At 41.0% G+C, this 19,541-nt stretch overlaps 1 protein-coding gene across 1 annotated transcript in view; it reads left to right on the top strand.

Annotated features, from left to right (window-relative positions):
* The window catches only part of LOC107378723 (secretagogin), a 46,178-nt gene that overhangs the window by 23,112 nt on the left and 3,525 nt on the right, over window positions 1-19,541 (top strand). The window contains exons 4-9 of the mRNA XM_015949081.3: window positions 6,383-6,472; window positions 6,695-6,751; window positions 16,034-16,111; window positions 16,509-16,564; window positions 16,685-16,730; window positions 16,816-16,875. Of these exons, the coding sequence (XP_015804567.2) occupies window positions 6,383-6,472; window positions 6,695-6,751; window positions 16,034-16,111; window positions 16,509-16,564; window positions 16,685-16,730; window positions 16,816-16,875 (387 nt within the window). The remainder of the gene's footprint in view (window positions 1-6,382; window positions 6,473-6,694; window positions 6,752-16,033; window positions 16,112-16,508; window positions 16,565-16,684; window positions 16,731-16,815; window positions 16,876-19,541) is intronic.

Raw genomic sequence — 19,541 nt, 5'->3', positions numbered from 1 at the left:
ATCAGTACATCTACTGACACACACCGTGCTTCAGAGTAATGAAGTGAATTATCTTTTCTTCTGAGAAACTTTTAATCATCCATTAACCCACTCCCTTGATGCATCCCTCTCACGGACCACAAAGCATCTGCTTCCTCTCATAAACCTGGCAACAAATCAATGAGTGTCTTCTATAAGTGGCCTGTTACAGGCAGTGATTTACTGCAGCTGGAGCAGAAACGGAGAGCATCGCTCCTAGCTGTTGACCGTCTTCTCTTCAATATCATGACTCAGCATTAATGCTAGAAATCTGCTACAAACATTGTTCTGTTCTTACAGATTTATGTTCCTTCAATGCACAAATCTGACAGGATTTATGGAGTAGAGAAAATATTTTAATTACAAGGATGTTGTGTTTGTAGAAATCAATCACATTGATTGGTTTAATATGTTAAAGGTTCCTGGTACAGCTCCATCTACTCACATGGCGCACAGAGACAGAAAGCAATCCAAGTATAGGTGCAACCTTCCTGCAGTACTTCAATCTAGAAGATTATTTAATAAGAACAACTTTATTTACCAACATGTTTCAATGTGTGGCTTCCACCAGACCCTGTACAACATTTCAACTCCTTTATTTAAATAAACATGGAAAAGAGCTCAAAGGAGAAGCTCTCTAAGCTCCTCCATCTGTGCCCATGACCACAGAAGGTTGTGTTGATTTAACAGCCAGGAGAGATCAGAGCACATCTCGACAAGTAGAAGCTAACCATTAGCATTAGCAACCCCCAAAAAGGCAGAACCTGATCAGACGTGTCTGATTTGTGGAGATAAAACATCACTGTTACTATTTTTACCCAAAAATAAGAGTAAATGAAGATGGTGAAAGAATCACGTTGCTGTAGAGGTGATGCATTTGCACATCCTGATTATTATTGGTAAAGACTTCCAAACCAAATTACAAATTGTGAAAATTGTGAGCAAAATAAGAATACAAAAATTTATAAAAGCTAGTCAAAATGTTTCTTTAATGCTGCACAAAGTGGTGGCTAGCAGCTGTAACGTAAGTGCCAAAGGCCCAGCAAAGGAATGTTAACGTTTGAATATGTTGTGGTGAACTGGGTCGGTACATGACAATGTTCTGCACAGTTTTTTTTATCAGATGCTGACATAGCAAAATCAAGATGGCAAAAAGGAAGTCAGCAAAACCACAACTTCCTGTTCTGCCGTCATTCATCTCTAGTACTGGTGCTGCTGCTGCTGCTGATAATTGTGCTCACTCAAGAAAAAAACAAACACACACTTCAACCAATAAATATTCCGCTTTTAACCCTCTCAGGCTCAAAATAAGTTTTGATGAAAGGACGAACAACTAAGTCCTTCAGGGGTACTTCTGAGTTAATAAGTGCTCATGAAATATGTAGGTGGAGTAACCAGGTAGGTATTAACTGTTGAAAATCTGCAGCGCCTGCCTCCGGAGGGTTAACACTACTACAAAATAAATAAATATGTGTATGTTTAACGTGATTACCATTAAATTCCAAGTTTTATTTGTATAAGTATACATACAAATTGAGCCTTGCTGACTTATTTTAAATCGCTGGATAAGGTTCAAAGATTAAAATCGGTATCTGGCTGTGTGTTTAGCTGCGTGATTCACAGCCTGTCCAAGTTTCCAGAAATAAAATAGCTGCTGACATTAAAACTAGGGCTGCACGATATTAGGAAAACCTGCGATATGCGATAACACTGATTAATATTGCGATGACGATATTATTTGCGATAAATAAAAACTTTACTCAGGAACAAAAATAATCAAAAACAAAGACATTAAAAAATGATTAAAAAATCATAAAAATAAGAAAAGCAAAAGATGTGAAAAGAAAATGAACAGGAAAAGGAAATCAATGATCCCGGGAAAAGCAGAATCAGCAGAAAGAGCAGAGCTAAGCTAACACAGGTGTTTGCTAACCATCAAAATTAAGTGCCGTCGCCTCGGGGGCGGGACTTTAACCTATGAGAACTCATCCAATTGGCCAAATGGGTGAAAAGCTCTATTTGATTTGTTAAAAAAGACATCATGCCTCTGACTGACAGAATACATTATGTGTAGCAAACATTTGAGCTGACCATTCATTACAATATTTATCTGTTTTTTGCGATATGCGTATTGCACATGCTGATATCACGATAACGATATATTTGCGATATAGTGTGCAGCTCTTATTAAAACTAGTCTAAAGACATGAAACTTTTGGCACTTTTGCAGTAAATTAATTAATAAATTGAACCTTACCTCGTCTGATACTTTGATCCTCCACCAGAGAGCAGACATCATGTAGGGATTTTGTAAAGAAGGGTTTATAAATCAGACTAAGATTTTTACAAGCAGATTATTTCTGTCGATGACTTGACACATAAAAACAGACAAAAAGGTGAGGGCATTGCAGCCAATCGACTGCTCAGCAGAACTGATGACCTGCTGAAGTTTTTCTAAAAACATTTTCTGATATCCAACAAAGTTCCTCTTATGGATTTTCTGCAGCCAGAAGCATCTTTGCTGCATTGTGCCCGTGCCGACCACAAACCATACATTGACTTTGTCGTCTGAAAGATGGCATCATTTTATTACAATGATTATGGGACTGTTTTAATCTACTAATGCAGAGCTGATATATTGTTGTGAGACTCCAGAGAAGACAGGATCAACATGAAGTGGAGCAGAGCCAGGAGGAGCTGAAGTCACACAGTGTTGCTCTGATGATTACTCTCTTCTGTCTTGTTTGCAAAAGTTGTTTTAGCCTTTACCTTTTTCGGTTCCACCTGAAAACATTAGAAAAAAAAAGTATATTTTTTTAAAGCCTGATACGTGACATCACACCTTTTGGGACTCAATAATTTCTGTCTAAATTGTCGATACATGAATGTGTGTTTTACATAATTAGTATGTATTAATATGATAATGAAACTGGCCCATGACCCATGTGGTGCTTCGATTCTCCACCAGAGGGCAGACTTTTGATAATGGTATATTTCAGAGAAAAGTACAAAGCTTTTTGAGTCGAGCGGTAGAAACAGACGTATATCAACTGATATCATATGCTTAGTGGTAGGAATGTTCAATTTAGTCTTTTTTTTAATTGTTTTTTTTTTACCAATTTCCGATATTCCAACATGGACAAACTCTTAATTTCTGCTACTGATGTAAATTGATACAATACCAACGTAAGTGGGGTCCTCACTCATAAAAATGAAGCAAAAAATGTAATAGTTTAAGAACCCAAACCCTTTTGAAATAGAAAACAGATTAGAATAAACACATGTGATGTCACTTGAGGTTGTAAACTTGAATAAATGGCTCAAGAAGAATTTCTGCAGATGTTTGAAATGGGCTGTGACACCAGTGTCACCACAAGTCCTGTAGGGCTGATATCAGTGCTGGACTGACCATAGGGCATAGCGGGCAACTGCCCGCTGGGCCGACCCTTTCATCTTTTATGGGCCGGTGTCTGGTTTTTTTTTTTTTTTTTTTTTTTCCTGGCCTCTAGTTGTTGCGGACAACTTGCCCGCGCTGCCCCACGCGACGCCTCGTAAAAGTTGGTGGATTGGCCAATTGGTAATAATACACTCTGGGCTGGACCAAAGCCAGAGGTCTGATGCACCCGCCAGTTGTTTGTGAATCTCAGTAAACAGACAGACGAGCTTTACAAAATGGAGAACAAAAAACGGAAAGGAGGAGCGGAGAAAATTCGACTAAAAAAGAAACTGGCCCTTCAGGCTGATGCTGGCACATGTGTTAAAATCTCACAGTTGTTTGGTAGTGAAGGTTCAAGTAAAATCAATTTAGGAAGTGATGGAGCCTCAGCCCAGCGACAGGTTGGAGAAGAAAAGAGGGAGGAGGAGGAGAAACCCGAGCCGGTGTTGTGCCATAAATTGACTCGCTGCCAAAAAATGATTAGCCACCGCGGGATCGCGCACGGTTAGGTAATTGCATTTCTAGACAAAATTCCCCAGGATTTCGCCCTAAAACTCAGCATATCTAGCAATATGGACATTCAGAAAGCAAAGATAACCTCTTCCGGGACTTAAACAGATGTTTATCGCGGATATTAGTGTGGCAGTGTTTGTGGCACCCTGCGCGGGAGCACGAGGACGTGCTTGTGGAAAGAGGGAGGAAGATGTGGCTGTGTGAGCATCCACAATGTCCCGATAGATTGTGCGCCCTGGCTGCTTGACTAAGGAGAGGTCGCTTTGGCTGACTGGTTAGAGCGTATGACCCGGGAGTCTGGGGATCGAATCCCGCCCCGGCATTCCTTTCTGCACCTTGCCACATTAGTTTTTCCAGTTCGGAAGTTGTTTTAATTGTTGCTATTTGTCTTAAACGTTCACAATGAGGATATATTAATCCTTTTTGCAATATTTGCGATTGAAAGATGGTTTGTGCCACAAACTTTGTGGTAAGAACTGGCTTTCTTTATGTTACAGCCTTGATACTAAAAAAAATAAATAAACAATGTAAAATGGCACCCTGTATTGAATGTAAACGTTGTATAAATGGAAATAAACAATTCTCCAGCGATTTAATTTTTCCCCCTTCCTTTCTTTAGTCCACTTGACATGGAGCCACAGTTAACTAGTTTGGGGCACATTTTTACTTGAAAAAAAGTATTTAAAATGATCAAGCTTTGGCTTTACAATGACACTGTGTAGGTTGCTATTCATTACGTTGCCCTATTTAAAAGTAACAAGATAAAAGCACTTCAGCACATAAAATCAAGATTGTCACTTGACAAATAGACTACACCCTCCCGTTTACCTATAAGAAATGCCTCAAAATATCTTTAAATTCTTTATTGATGATTTAATTGTAGACAACTAAAATGGCATTTTACTTGCCAAAAAGTGATTGAATCGCTAAGATTTTCATGGAGGCTAAAATTGACCAAATAAGGGTTTTATGTATTATCTGTTGACGTTACTGTACTCATACTGTCTACTGTGTCATCAAAAACACCCCAAAAATGGCAAAAAAAAAAAAAAAAAAAAAAAAAAAAAAAAAAAGATCATTTCCCTTGCCAAAAATTGATTACAGTGTCCTGGTCACCTGTAAAGGGTTACATTTACCTAAATATTACCTTATTTATTATCTCTTGATGTTATTAGTGCCATCACAGGATGCTGGGTGTCTTCCACATTCATAAACACAGAGTCCTGGTCACCCATAAAGGCTTAAATTGGCATAAATATTACTTCATGTATTATGATGCTGGGTGTGTTCCACAATCATATTCGAATAAACGTGAAAATATTCTGTCCGAATATCTGTTTCTTGTTATAAATATAACAGCTAGAAGGATTTACAGTTAAAATAGGAGAAACACGTGACTCCCCAGGAAGGGTCGTAACACCACTTGCCTCATGCACATAAGTGAACAAATCAAAGCAGCATGGAGACACTCCGTCTCCAACCACCTCTCAGGCAGCAGCCTGCACTCCCAAGTTCTACACGTCACCAGAACATAAACAACCGCAACACAATAAAAGCAGTGTTATACAAAATGGAAGGCCTGTAGTGTTTATTCTCTTACAGTAACAACTTATCAATTTTTTGGAGGAATTTATTTGAGAATTTTTTGGTTTTTATTAATTGTGCAATAGAAAAGTAATCGCTAGATTAATCATCTAAATAGTCATTAGAATAGTCGACTATTCGATAAAATAATCGTCAGAATAATCATTTTAAAAATAATCAGTTACCCCCAACCCTACTTTTTAGAATACCAGGATAGGAAGGATGGTGTAGGTTTACGTTTATTAGATTGATACATAAATACTACCAATAAGAAAGTGTACGTTGGTGTGTGTCAGAAACAGCGTAAGGCTTAATGTCTTTTCCAAAAAAAACTGGTGATGGGCCGGTCTCCAGTCAAAATGCCCGGGCTGAATTTTTGTCCCAGTCCAGCCCTGGCTGATATCACATATCCTGTTGTGCAAAAACTTTAAACACTATCTGTGAAAAATTTGACTTCAGTTTAAGTTAGGTCAGTTGTGCCAGACAATGAAAAGTAAACCTCTGATCTGTCATATTTTAATACTATGAGTGAGAGAAGAAGTAGCTGAAGAGTTTCATGAATATGTTCATGGTATGTAAAGGTTGAGTCAGTTAAAGAATAAAAAACAATTTCAAAGATTTCTGATCATATATTAGCTGATAATAATGGTAGGCTGATAGTTTCAGACATCCCTAGTTCAAAATGAATCTTCTAACCTCTTTAGGATACGTTCATTTTGTTACCAAAGTAGTTTTAAAAACCTTAAGTTCTCTGTCTCTGTTTTAAATGTTGTTGATAACTGAAAACAATGAGCCTCTTATCCGATTTCTGCTTCCCGCCTGTTCATCCAGCTGGCCAATATGATCCTCCCAGAAGATGAAAACTTCCTGTTAGTTTTCCGCAGAGAAGCTCCTCTGGACAACAGCGTGGATTTCATGAAGGTAAGAACATCCAAGCAGGTTGATGACAAAAGACCACTAAACTGAGCTGCTGTTAAATTTGGACACATTTAGTTGACATGAATTTGTATCATTTTTCACCGTGGTGTCCATTATCAAAGCTGCTCTGAAAGACGACCCAAAGCTGCACTATTTATCCTGATTATCCAGAGCTACACTCAGCTGTCTCCATCCACACTGAACATTTATTGATCTGTTTTGTAGATCTGGAGGAAGTATGATGCCGACTGTAGTGGATACATATCAGCTCAGGAGCTGAGGGTGAGTTTTTCACCACTAACAACTTTATTTATTCATCGTGGAGTCAGGAAATAACGAAGCCTTTTAAAGAAGTGTTGAGCTGAATCCTCTGCCTCCATGGGCTGAAGGGTGGCAGAACAAGAAGACAAATATGATTGAAGACATAATGCTGGAGCCCATTAACCTGAGAAAATCCCAAACAACATCAAGTCCTGCTAGTCCTCCTCCCTTTCTTCCATTTCTCAGCAAACTTAAATTTTCATTGTCCATCCATCCGTTCACCTTGGAAAACCTCACCAAGGAGATGTCCAGGAAGCGTCATTTGGGATTCTCGGATGTCCAATAAAGATCCCGCCTTTCTCGCCTCTGATTGGCTAGAAAGGCTCTACTACGACTGGCTATTTATTTAGCAGCAAACCGGCTGTCCTCGCTAAGCGCAGACTGTTCTGCCACCAGCAGAAAGCTGTTTTGGGGAGTTTTGTTAATTCAATTCAATTCAAAAATACTTTATTAATCCCAGACAGAAATTGATTGCTGTAGTAGCTCAGAATAATAATAATAATCAAGTCGTCAAAGAGTTATTGTATATTACAATTGCTGTTGGCAGGAAGGATCTCCAGTAGCGGTCAGTGTTGCAGCCAAACTGAAGAAGCCTCTGACTGAAGACACTCTTCCGTTGTCTGACAGTCTTGTGAAGAGAATGCTCAGGGTTGTCCATCATTTTCTTGATTCTCTGGAGAATCCTTCTTTGCATTATCTCCTCCAGTGGTTCCACAGTCGTCCCCAGAACAGAACCAGCCTTTTTATTAGGCTGTTGAGCCTTTTCAGGTCCCTGCTTCTGATGCCGCTACCCCAACAGACGATGGCTGAAGAGATTACACTCTCAACAACAGACTTGTAGAAGATCTGCAGCATCTTGCTACAGACATTGAAGGACCTAAGCGTCCTCAAGAAGTGCAGTCTGCTGTGCCCCTTCTTGTAAATGACTTCACTGTTCTTTCTCCAGTCCAGTCGGTTGTCTAGGTGAACTCCAAGGTATTTGTATTCCTCAACCACCTCCACTTCTTCTCACATGATGGAAACGGTGTTTGACTCCACCCTGTTTCTTCTGGAGTCTAAAATCATCTCCTTTGTTTTGTTCACATTCAAGGTCAGATGCCACAAAGCGCTCCACCAGCTCTCTGTACTCAGCTTCCTGTCCATCTCTGATACACCCGACAACTGCAGAGTCATCTGAGTATTTCTGTAGATGACAGGTCTCTGATTTTTACTGGAAGTCTGAGGTGTACAGGGTGAAAAGCAATGGTGAGAGTACAGTGCAGTACAGTAAGTGGCGCTATAATAACCACTCTGTCCTGTTTGGCAAAACATTTTATGTTTAATGTTCCATAAAAAACTGAAAAACAGTCAATCTGAATTTATAATCTTGTTGCATTTATCAAACAGTTGGATTTCCTTTATATCTCTTGGCTCTCAAGCATTAGAGTACATAGGATAATCATACAGTATGTGCCTTGGGTATGACATTTAATAAAACTGCCCCATTCAGCCCAGCTGTGTGCATCAGGTCTGTTTATGTTCTACAACATAGAAAACTGGTGAAAAATATGTCTAAATCATAATCAGTTTTAACTTAATTTTTGATTCATTGATACACATTTAATCTGATGATGAAAGATCTGCTCTAACATTTAAACAGCCCTAAAATGTTAAAGTGAAGACAAAGGATAGCCTAATAACAAGATAACCCCAATAGAGCCAACAGATAAAAAGTCAGTCTACAGTGAGATAAAATGCAACCTGATTTATTACAATTTCACACTTGACATTTTTCTGGTTCTGTTATGAAAGAAACTGAAATTGGTTTGTTGCAAAACAGGAAACAATGTTTATTATAGCGATGAGTTCACATTTTCTTCAACAAACTCCTCAAGGTCTGGCTATAAACATAAAAACCTACAGCAAGGGAAAACGGTTTCTCACATGAAACAGCCAATCGTAGGAAAGCCCTTCCAGCCAATCAGAGGCGAGAAAGGCGGAACCTTCCTTGGACAGCCTAGGATTCCAAATGACGCATCCAGGAAGCATCTTTTTATTCCCCCCCCCCCCCCCCCCCCCTCTTTTTTTCCTTTTGTGTTTTTATTTTTATTTATTAATTTTTTTAATTTAGACATTTGAATAACATACATACATGGTATTGCAGAAAATAGAAAGGGTATAAAAATTCCACAGCTTGTAGTAACAAGTTGAACAAGTTATGTATACAACTACAAGTACTTAAACAAAAATGAGAAAACAGATAAACAAAATAACTGGGGGAAAAAAGCTCAGCATGTAAATCAAGTGGAACTATACATTTGGCACAGCTCTTGTGTTTTACACGCTTTGGAGTTAGTTCTGTTATTAAGATTCTCCAGATAACTGGAAAACAGGGCTTTGAAAGCAAATATGTTTGGACGCTGTTGAGAGAATTTTGTACAATGTTTGTGAAATTTGGCAAAAATGATCAGAAGATTAATAATATATTTTTTCCTGGAATTATTATCGGTATGTGAGAGGGCAAATAGAATGTGTTGAAACTTCAGTTTACATGAGGGATCAATTTTGGTGTTTATAAAATTATTTAGATAAATCCAAAATGCATGTGTATAAGTGCATTCCCTAAATAAATGATGTATTGTTTCCTCTGCATTGCTGCAAAAAGTACAAAGAGTATCAATATTTTCCTTAAGTTTAACCAGATATGTCTTTACCGGATAACATCTATGGATCAACTTAAAAGTAACCTTTCTTGTCTTATTAGTAATAATACATTTCCTTGATAGAATCCAAGTGTTTTGCCAGTCTATATCATTGTAAATATTGTTCCAGTAAAATACAGCTGCAGGTCTGGAAACAATATCTCTTTGAATGATTTGTCTAATACATTGATTTGTGGCTTTATCACTAAATAAAGGACAGATGATACCGATGTATATGCTACCGAGATTTAGTTCTGGAATAATAGAATATCTACCCTTAGGAGCAGACACCAATAACCTTCTCACTCCATCTGGTATTGCATCAAAAACTACAGCGTATTCTCTTGGAGTGACAGGAAAATTATAAACAAACAAAAATTCCCTACAAGAAAATAATTGACCATTATCATTCAGTAATTGACTCACAATTAAAATATTTCTATCAACCCATTTCTGAATACATAATGATTTGTTCTTAAATTTAATATCCTGGTTGTTCTAAATGAGATATTTATGGGGAGAAAAGTTGTGAGAGTATATCATTAACCAAGATGATAAGAGTTGACTATGAAAGTTGGAGAGTTTAAGCGGTAATTTAGAGATATTGTAATTGCATCTTAGCAGAAAGTGCAATCCTCCAAGTGAGTTAAAGATATGGTTGGTAACAACGTTCCAAATTGAACTGGGATTTTTTCAAAAGATTTTGATCCGTTTGATTTTAAAAGAAGCATTTAAGGAGGTGAAATCTAAAGAATTTAGGCCACCAGAACACAACTTGCTGATCATTAAATTTTTTTAAATTTAATGTATTCTCTTTTTCCAAATTAAGTTAAATAATATTTTATCAATTTTGTGCATAGTTCTTTCGAAATATCAAGTGCCATAGCTGCATAAATAAGTCGGGAGAGGCCTTCAACTTTGGCTACCAATGATTTTCCAGTGATGTATAAATCTCTTTGAAGCCAAAGATTCAATTTATGTTGTATTGCAGCTATAAGAGGGTCAAAATTTTCAGATAATCTGGCATCTTGGTCTTTTTGAATGATAATACCAAGATATTTAACCTTATTTTTAACAGGAACACCTGATATAATAGCATCTGTGCAGAATGTAACAGGGAGAAGTTTAAGTTTAAGACCAGAGGCTATTGAGAAATTATTGACAACTTTCAGAGCTTCATCATCTTGATATTTATCTTTTAAAAAAAGTGTTGTGTCATCCGCTAGTTGAGTAATAGATAGTACTCTGCCAGCAACAGAGAGACCCGCTACACTGCTGTTTTTAAAGTGAATAGAAAGGAACTGCATAGGAAGAAGGAAGAGATATGCAGAAATTGGACTACCTTGCCGGATCCCACGGTTGATGTCTAATCTTTTTGTTGTACCAAATGGGAGTTTGACTGAGCTATTTGCATCTGCATGTAGAGTTTGAATTGATTGTTTAAAGACATTTCCAAAACTCAAAATGTCAAGTGCTCTGAACATGAATTCATGTTCAATGGAGTTGAAAGCTTTATAAAAATCCAAAAAAAGAATGAAACTATTATCTGTGATTAAATCTGAATAATCCAAAATATCAATTACAGTCTTATATTGTTAGTTGTGTGTTTGCCAGTCATAAAACCAGACTGTGTTTCATCAATGATATCATTAAGTGCACATTTTAACTTTTTAGCCAAACACATAGCAATTATTTTATAATCGTTATTCAGCAGTGAAATACGTCTCCAATTTCCAATCAAAAGGGTGTCTTTTTGAGGTTTCGGAATCAAAGTAATTAGCCCCTGAGTCAAAGAAGGAGGGAGCTTTTCATTATCAATGTTTTAAGTATTTACTTTATGTAAAAAGCATGATAAATCCTTTGAAAATAATTTGTAAAATTCAGAAGTCAAACCGTCATTCCCTGGACTCTTATTAAGTTTCATTTTATTAATAGCACCTTCTCCAGGAAGCATCTTTCTCCGTCTGCGTTGGTGCGGAGACACACAACACCATTATGCGTCGGCGCAAGGGCTCTCCGACAGGCTCACAGAGGGTGACGGCGACGTGCCCAAAATTTTGAACGTGTCGAAAGTGACCGAGACAACAAGCTTGTGATTGGTCAGGATGCCGCTTCCTGCAAATTTGTCACCAGCACTGCTTTAGCTCCGTTAAAAAGTAAAAAGATATTTAGTGGCAAACCCAGATCAGATTGAAGAACGCATCATGGAAAAAGTCTGAAAATATGAATGTTCAAAGGTGTACAGAGCAAACGTGGACAGAAATTATGGGAAACATGGGTTTAGAGGTGTGCATGAAGAGGCGGAGGAGAGTGAAGCACAAATTAGTCCATGTTATAAAGTCGCTGAAATATGTAAACACATTAGTAAATACACTATTAAGGACCGGGTGCATGAGTGTTATGGTGGCAGGATACCACAGAACAGCGCTACACCCTCTGTTGTCCTGGAGGGGAATTGCTTTGCAACAAATTGCTGCCTGAAGTTCGCGTGTAGAAGAAGAAGAAGAAAATATCATTTCTATAGCGCCTCTCAAGATAAAAATCACGAGACGCTTCACAAAAACAAAAAGTAAAAATATAAAGAAGCATTTAGAAAATGTTAAAAAATATATTTAAAATGAGCAAAAATAGGCAATTGGGATTTCAAAGAAAAAATGTTAAGAAAGAGAGAGTGAATAGGAAAGAGGGAAATCAGTGGATCCTGGGGAAGGCGGAATAGGTGGGGAGAGCAGAATAAAGAGAGAGTGGTGAAGAAGGTCATACAAAAGCCAGCTTGAACAAGTGAGTCTTCAGCTGCTTTTTAAAGGAGACCACTGAGTCCACTGATCTCAGGCTCAGGGGGAGGGAGTTCAAGAGTCTGGGGGCCACAGCAGCAAATGATCTGTCACCTTTGGTCTTTAGCCTGGTGCTGCACAACCAGTAGGCTTTGGTCACTGGACCTCAGGGACCTGCTGGGGGTGTAGGGGCTAAGAAGATAACCAATGTAAGATGGTGTTTGTCCATGTAAGGCCCTGTAGACCAGAACCAGGATATTGAAATGAACCCTGAAGTTGACTGGCAGCCAGTGAAGCTGGAGGAGAAGCGGGGTGATGTGGGTGTGTTTGGAGGACTTGGTCAGAAGCCGAGCACAGGCATTCTGAACCACCTGTAGACGGTTCAGGGAGGTTCTGCTCAGACACGTGAAAAGAGAGTTACAGTAGTCTAAGCGTGAGGAGATGAAGGTGTGGAGAACTGTCTCAAGTTCAGAGCGGGACAGAATGGGACTCAGCTTAGCAATGTTCCTGAGATGGAAGAAGGAAGCGTGAACAAGAGAACTGACATGAGAATCCAGGGTGAGAGCTGGGTCAAAGGTCACGCCAAGATTCCTGACAGAAGGTTTGGTGTGAGAAGCAAGCTGACCAAGAGAGTCTCTGACTTTGGGAACCAGCTTGTCTGGGGCACAGATGAGTATCTCAGTCTTATCTTCATTCAGCTGAAGAAAGCTCCCAGCCATCCAGGCTTTGATAGAGTCTAAGCAGGTGTGTAACAGCTGCAGCTTAGACATCTCATGGGGCTTAAAGGAGATGTACAGTTGGATGTCATCTGCATAAAGATGGTAGGAGATTCCTTTGAAGGAGCTCAGGATGTGCTGAAGAGGAAGCAGATAGAGGAGGAAGAGCAGAGACCCCAGCACAGAACCTTGTGGGACACCATGGGTAAGGGAGGTGGTGGAGGACCTAAATTTGGAGACGGCCACAGAAAAGGAGTGCTCAGAGAGATAAGAGGAGAACCACTCCAGAGCAGATCCTGATAGGCCTACCCAGTCTCTCAGCCTCTCCAGTAGCAGGTGATGGTCAACAGTGTCAAAGGCTGCAGTCAGGTCCAGCAGGACCAGAACAGAACAGTCCCCTGCATCACTGTGAGTCAGAAGGTCATTAGAGACCCTAAGAAGAGCTGTTTCAGTAGAATGAGCTCTACGAAAACCTGACTGGAAGCTATCATAGATGTTATGTTTATCAAGAGCAGCTGTGAGTTGTTTAGCCACAACCTTTTCCAAGATCTTGGAGATGAACGGAAGTTTAGAGATGGGTCTGAAACTGCTATGGAGAGAGGGGTCAAGACTCAGCTTTTTAAGAAGCGGGTGGATTACAGCATTCTTAAAGTAAGCAGGGACCTGACCAGAAACGAGAGAAGCATTAATTATAGAGAGCACGCTGGGACCTATGGACAGAAAAGCACTTTTAAACAAAGATGAGGGTAAGATGTCGAGGGGGCATGCAGAGGTCTTCATAGAGTTAACTAGTTTGGTTAACTCAGGCAAAGAAACAGGAGAAAAGCTATCTAGGATGATGGGCCTGGGTGGAGTTGGGAGAGGCGGTGATAAGGCTGAAGGAGAGATGCTAGATCTAACATTTTTGACTTTGTCCACAAAGAAAGAAAGTTCTCACAGTGTGTAACAGAGTGGATGGAGGCTGTAGGAGAGGCAGGAGAGACCTGGGACACCAGGTTGGAGAAATAGGAAACCCTAGCGTCTCTGACTGCAGAATTAAAGGATGACAGAAGATCCTTTAGGTGCAGCAGATGGACGTGGAGATGGGTTTTCTTCCACAAACGCTCAATTTTTCTGCATTGGCACTTCAGGCTATGAAGGCTGTCATTAAACCAGGGAGTAGGGTTCACTGCAGGAACTGATCTGGTTCTGACAGGACATATGTTGTCCAGAATGGAGAGGCAGTGCTCGTTAAACTGAGAAGTTAAGGAATCTGGGTCGTTATCAGAAGAACAGGGTGGATCAAAAGCAGCAGAAAAATTGCCAGCTGTGCTCTCATTAAGAAAACGAGAACTAACCATACGGCGAGCAGGAGGTGGGGACGCAGAAACTGACTAGTTAAAGAAAATGCAATGGTGATCTGAAATATAAACGTCCTCAGGACAAACTCTATCAGCATTCAGACTCAGCGTAAAAACAAGGTCCAGAGTGTGCCCCCTGGTGTGTGTGGGGCCAGAAACAAGCTGGGTAAAGCCGAAGGAGTCCATAAGGCTGGAGAAATTCATGGCAAAGTGATCGGAGGGATCATCAACGTGGATGCTAAAGTCACCAACAATCACCAGTCTGGACAGCTTCACAGTGGAGGATAGAAAGTCACTAAACTCCTGAAGGAAAGAACTGTTTGGACCAGGTGGACGATAGACCACAGCACAGTAGAACGGGCCCTTACACCCGACTTTAATCAGCTGCAATTCAAAGGAAGCAAAGTGACCAGAGGTTGTAGAGCAACATGGAAGATGGTCTCTGAAAACAACAGCTAGGCCTCCACCACGACCAGAACCTCGGGGCTGGCTAAGAAAAGAATTACCACTCGGGCAGAGTTCAATCAGACCAGAATAATCAGATGTTTGCTGCCAAACTTCAGTCAGAAACAGAAAATCCAGGTTTTTAAAGAGAATTAGATCATTGAGCAGGAAGGACTTATTGTTAACAGAGCAGGTGTTCAATAGAGCCATGCTGAGTGAGGTGGAGGAATCAGAAACTACAGAAACAGCTGGAGTTAGTGGATGTAAATTAGCAGGGTTAGATCCACGGTGTTTATAATAACCACGTATGGAGGGAACAGGAGGAGAAACCACTGAGGAATGAGGATAAACCGACCTTAAAAAACCTGGACGGATGAACCGCGTCACAACGCGGCCTGGTGGGAAAGCGGAAGTGGTGCTCAGGTCACCAAACAAAGGACAAGAAGCTAGAAGATTGCGCCGATGTTTACCAGATAAACCACACTTTAAGAGAAGTCTTATTCTCACCTGAATTCCTGCTCGTTTACCTCTTTTCCTCCAACGTTTTCCCGGGACCGGACAAACATAGCTGGAGGTGCGTAGCTTGTGATCGTCGTTCGGCTCCGGGCCAGTGAGCTGCTCAGATAAACAAACATGGAGGTATGTCCTTGGTGCATCTTGGGCAATCGTGAACGAACGGAAGGACAAAAGAGTCTGGCGATCATAGGAGATGGTAGCAGGGACACTACTGAAGAGGATCGCAGACAGGAGCAAGGTGGAAAACATGAGGTTAGTGGAGAAAAGTTTGAAAAAGTGGCCGGTGACTGCGGCTAAGCCAAACACAGGAGCCATCTTGTTACCGACCTGAAGCGTCCTTGAAGCGGACGAGCTTCAAGGACCTTGACCGGAAGCGTGTAAACACAGTTCTGACTCTTCGTGTGTCTCTCTTTTGCGGAGCTCACGGATAAATAGAAATCAGGCTTCGCCTCTGTCAGTGTGCCCCAGATCAGCTGTGGCTACATTGTAGCTCATCACCATTAGTGTGTGAATGTGTGTGTGAATGGATGAAGGATACACTGTAGTGTAAAGGCGCTATACAGGTACGGGTCATTTGTCATTTAACCAGATGCCTGAGTCTTCTGGCTCTTCTCGATGTGGAGGAGCAGCAGATCTACTCCAAGCCCCTCTCGGATGACCTAGCTTCTAGCCCTATTTCTAAAGGAGTGCCCAGACACCCTGCAGATAAACTAATTTCATTGTGAATAATGAATATTTCATCCTTACGCTGTGCTGTTTGTTTCCTTCTCAGGCCTTTCTGAAGGATTTGTTCCAGCAGCAAAAGAGGGAGGTGGCCTCTGATAAGCTGGTGGAGTACACCGACACCATGGTAGGAACAGAAAACACACAGATGTGTTTTAATAATGTCATCAGTTAGGACATGATGATGCGGGGTGGGTTTAGGTCTACATGGGGTTGAATTATTTAGCACATTCTGCTGCTGACGTTTAGACATCTGAAGGGTTAATTCAGCTCTGGCTACTGGTGGAAATGAGCTAAAAACACTCAGAAGACTCATTAGGAATAGGAGGAATGTAGCTTCAATGATAACTGGCTGTAACTGGACTCCCAACGATGATAATTGAATACTGATGCAAGAGCAAACTAACTGGGAAATGCAGCATGTAGTTGTTTTCTGTGTGTGGGCGTGTGTCTTGTTAAGACACCGATCTTTTTTTCTAGAAATGACTATTGAGGTCAGTAACTGCTTTTCTGTTTTCATGCAGATGAAAATATTTGACAAAAACAAGGACGGCCGCTTGGATTTAAACGATTTAGCCAGGTATAGTGTTGCATTGAAAATCTGTGTACAAGGCAGGGATTTTTATTTAGGATTGTTTAGCTGACATTCTATGTTGTCGTTTGCTTTAAATCCTCCTTTTAAAGTGTGTTTTTCTTAAAGGATCTTAGCTCTGGAGGAGAATTTCCTGCTCCAGTTCCAGATGGATGTAAGCATAATATGTTTACTGCAGATTGGATCAAGGATCAAAACTGTTCTTTTTATAAATTTATCATGTTCCCTTTTTTTTCAAGGCTTGCAGCAAAGAAGACAGAAAAAGAGACTTTGAGAAGATCTTTGATCATTATGATGTTGTAAGTTTATTACTGTATTTGATTGGTGACTTAATTATAGACTTTAAATAACAGGTCCACAAAATTATAAAAAATTCAAAGGAAACCTTTGACACAAGTGGTCTGCTGTAAATTCTATCTCCATGTTCCTGTTCCAGACCTGCCAACCTTGTCAGAACACACACACACACACACACACACACACACACACACACACACACACACACACACACACACACACACACACACACACACACACACACTTGTTCATAGTTCTTATTTTAACTAGTAAGGTTATAGACATTTTTACAGTTTGACCTGACTCCAAAGTATCATGCATTTTAATATTAAACAGTAAAACTCTGAAGTTTCCTTACGTAATATTTGTGCTTATACGAGTTACTTGGATTAAATTATTTCAGTACACATTAATAAAAAAACATGTACATGTATTTAATGGGAATTATTTATTTCGTATATTGCAATAGGTGTTTCCTCAAGAATGTAACATTAAATTGGCTTAAAGCACATACATCATCCGGGCTAATTTACTAATTACCTGCAGCTCCCTGGTGGCTTATGTCCATATCATAATTGCAGATTGTGCAAAATGCATGGTGAGGTTTTTTAGAGGGTCACAAGCATGGCCACTGTTCTTGATATTTGGACAAAGACTTCTGAGACACATGGACCCTCTTCTTCTTGGCAGGTCTGCTAACCAATCCAAATAATCTCCAAAACCAAATTTCTCTGCCTTTCTACAATGATTGGCTCAAACTTCTTCACCACGCCGCTGAGTCGTACCATACATGCATATTTGCCACAGAACTCAACTCACGTATCTGCAGCTTTTTGCGTAGTTTAGAGGGGTGAGACGTACCAGCGTAAATAGATGGCAAATTGCATACTGGCTACGCAAAATGCGTACAGGTTGGCAGGTCTGCTGTTCTATAATTTCATATTTTGCATCTTTATGTCCTGTTTGGGGATTAATGGCTAAAAAATAAATGCAAAAAATGGTTAAGAAAGTAAATTAGTAGGAGTAAAACATTTCTGCATTAGCTAAATAGCCGGTGTGAATAGAAAATTGGTACAGAAGCCATGAATCCAATTAGCTCATTTTAATTCTATAATACCCATCCATCCATTTTCTACCCGCTTATCCACGCAGGGTTGCAGGGGGCTGGTGTCCATCTCCAGCAGTCTCCGGGCAAAAATGCGGGATAAACCCTGGACAGGTAGCCAGTCCCATCGCAGGGCAACACAGAGACACACAGGCAGGGGCGCCCAAAGAAAATGTTGATAAGGGTAACCAGATGGGGCTAAAGAAAATTTTGGGGTGACACACCAAATTGGTCCTTGTGGTAACTGGGAGTTTTGCCTGTGGCGATGCATTGCATTGCTCTTTTATTCTTTTTATTAAAAAACATTATGTATCCAAAACACTTAACTACAAATTTGAGAAACACAATTATTTCATAAAACCTTGGATTGCCTCTGGGAGTGAACTTCTGGCGGTTGTGAGCAGGGCCCCTTGGGGGGTCTTGGCGGTGGCCATGGGTGGCTGCCTGGTGGCTACATCGCCCCTGGGTGGATCTGGGCAGGGCCTCGGGGATTGGCTCCTGACTTGTATGCTGCCGGAAACAAGGGAAGAACATGCGTCTGTGCCTGGCCCAGGCTCAGGTGCCTCAGGTGGACCTTGGCTCCTCTAAAATAATAATTCTGGCCCATTACGGGGGAGGGGGATGTCCAGAAGGGGGAGGACCCAACCTTACCTGGATGTCTCATGTCTTACATATTCTGGAAGTTGTGCAAATGCAGGGATGGGAGTAGATAATCTGCTGGGGTGGGGATGGATTGGTGACCTCGGGCTCCGTAGGGCCCTGCCATGCTGCTACTTTGGGCCCTGGCTAGATGGTCTGGGGTCTACATTCCCTGGGTGGTAGTTTGGGAACGGATGTGCCTATTGGGGCCGGTGGGGGAGCTGGCTCCCTGGAGGGCTTAGGCCAACCAGCCAATCCTCCCCATCCCCAGACATTTTCCTCCTCCTGCTCCTTCACATCATCACACAAACATGCACATAGGACTTTGGGGGGTGGGCAAGTCAGGGGGTGCGGGTATGGATCCCATTACCGTACTCCTGTGGCAACCTGCCCCCCAATTTTATTTGCACATTAAACACTTCCACCAACAACATTCCACGCTAACACACACTTAGGGCCTTGGGAGTGAGCACAATCAACGGCATTTGGCAGGGGAATCTTTCAGCCTCACCCTGTGTCGGTGCCCACTTCCAATTTTAAACTGACAGAGGGTTGTGGGTGGGAAGTGGGGCTGTGTGGTCGCATCAGCTGGCATAGGCCAGACGATGCCTGCGCTGCCCGCTCCCCCCAGCTATGGAATACACCTCATCAACACTGTATTGGAGCAGGTGGAAGGAGGCTAGGGGTCTTAGCACACCTCTGTTGTCATTTGGCTTCCCGGGGCCGAAAGCTAGGAATGGGACCTGGCCGTCTGGTTGGGGTCTGGGGTGGTGGGTTGCTTTGCTCAATGTTGGGCGGGGGTGCCTGCTCATCATCACCCCAGCAGAAAGGGGCTAACTCTGATGACTGATGGAAGGTGTTAACTGTTAAAACCTACCTACCTGGCTACTCCACATACCGTGGTGTGAAAAACTCTTTCCCCCC

Source organism: Nothobranchius furzeri, chromosome 5, assembly GCF_043380555.1.
Source record: "Nothobranchius furzeri strain GRZ-AD chromosome 5, NfurGRZ-RIMD1, whole genome shotgun sequence".
NCBI classification, from domain to species: Eukaryota; Metazoa; Chordata; class Actinopteri; order Cyprinodontiformes; family Nothobranchiidae; genus Nothobranchius; species Nothobranchius furzeri.
This window is presented reverse-complemented; position numbering and strand designations above follow the sequence as displayed.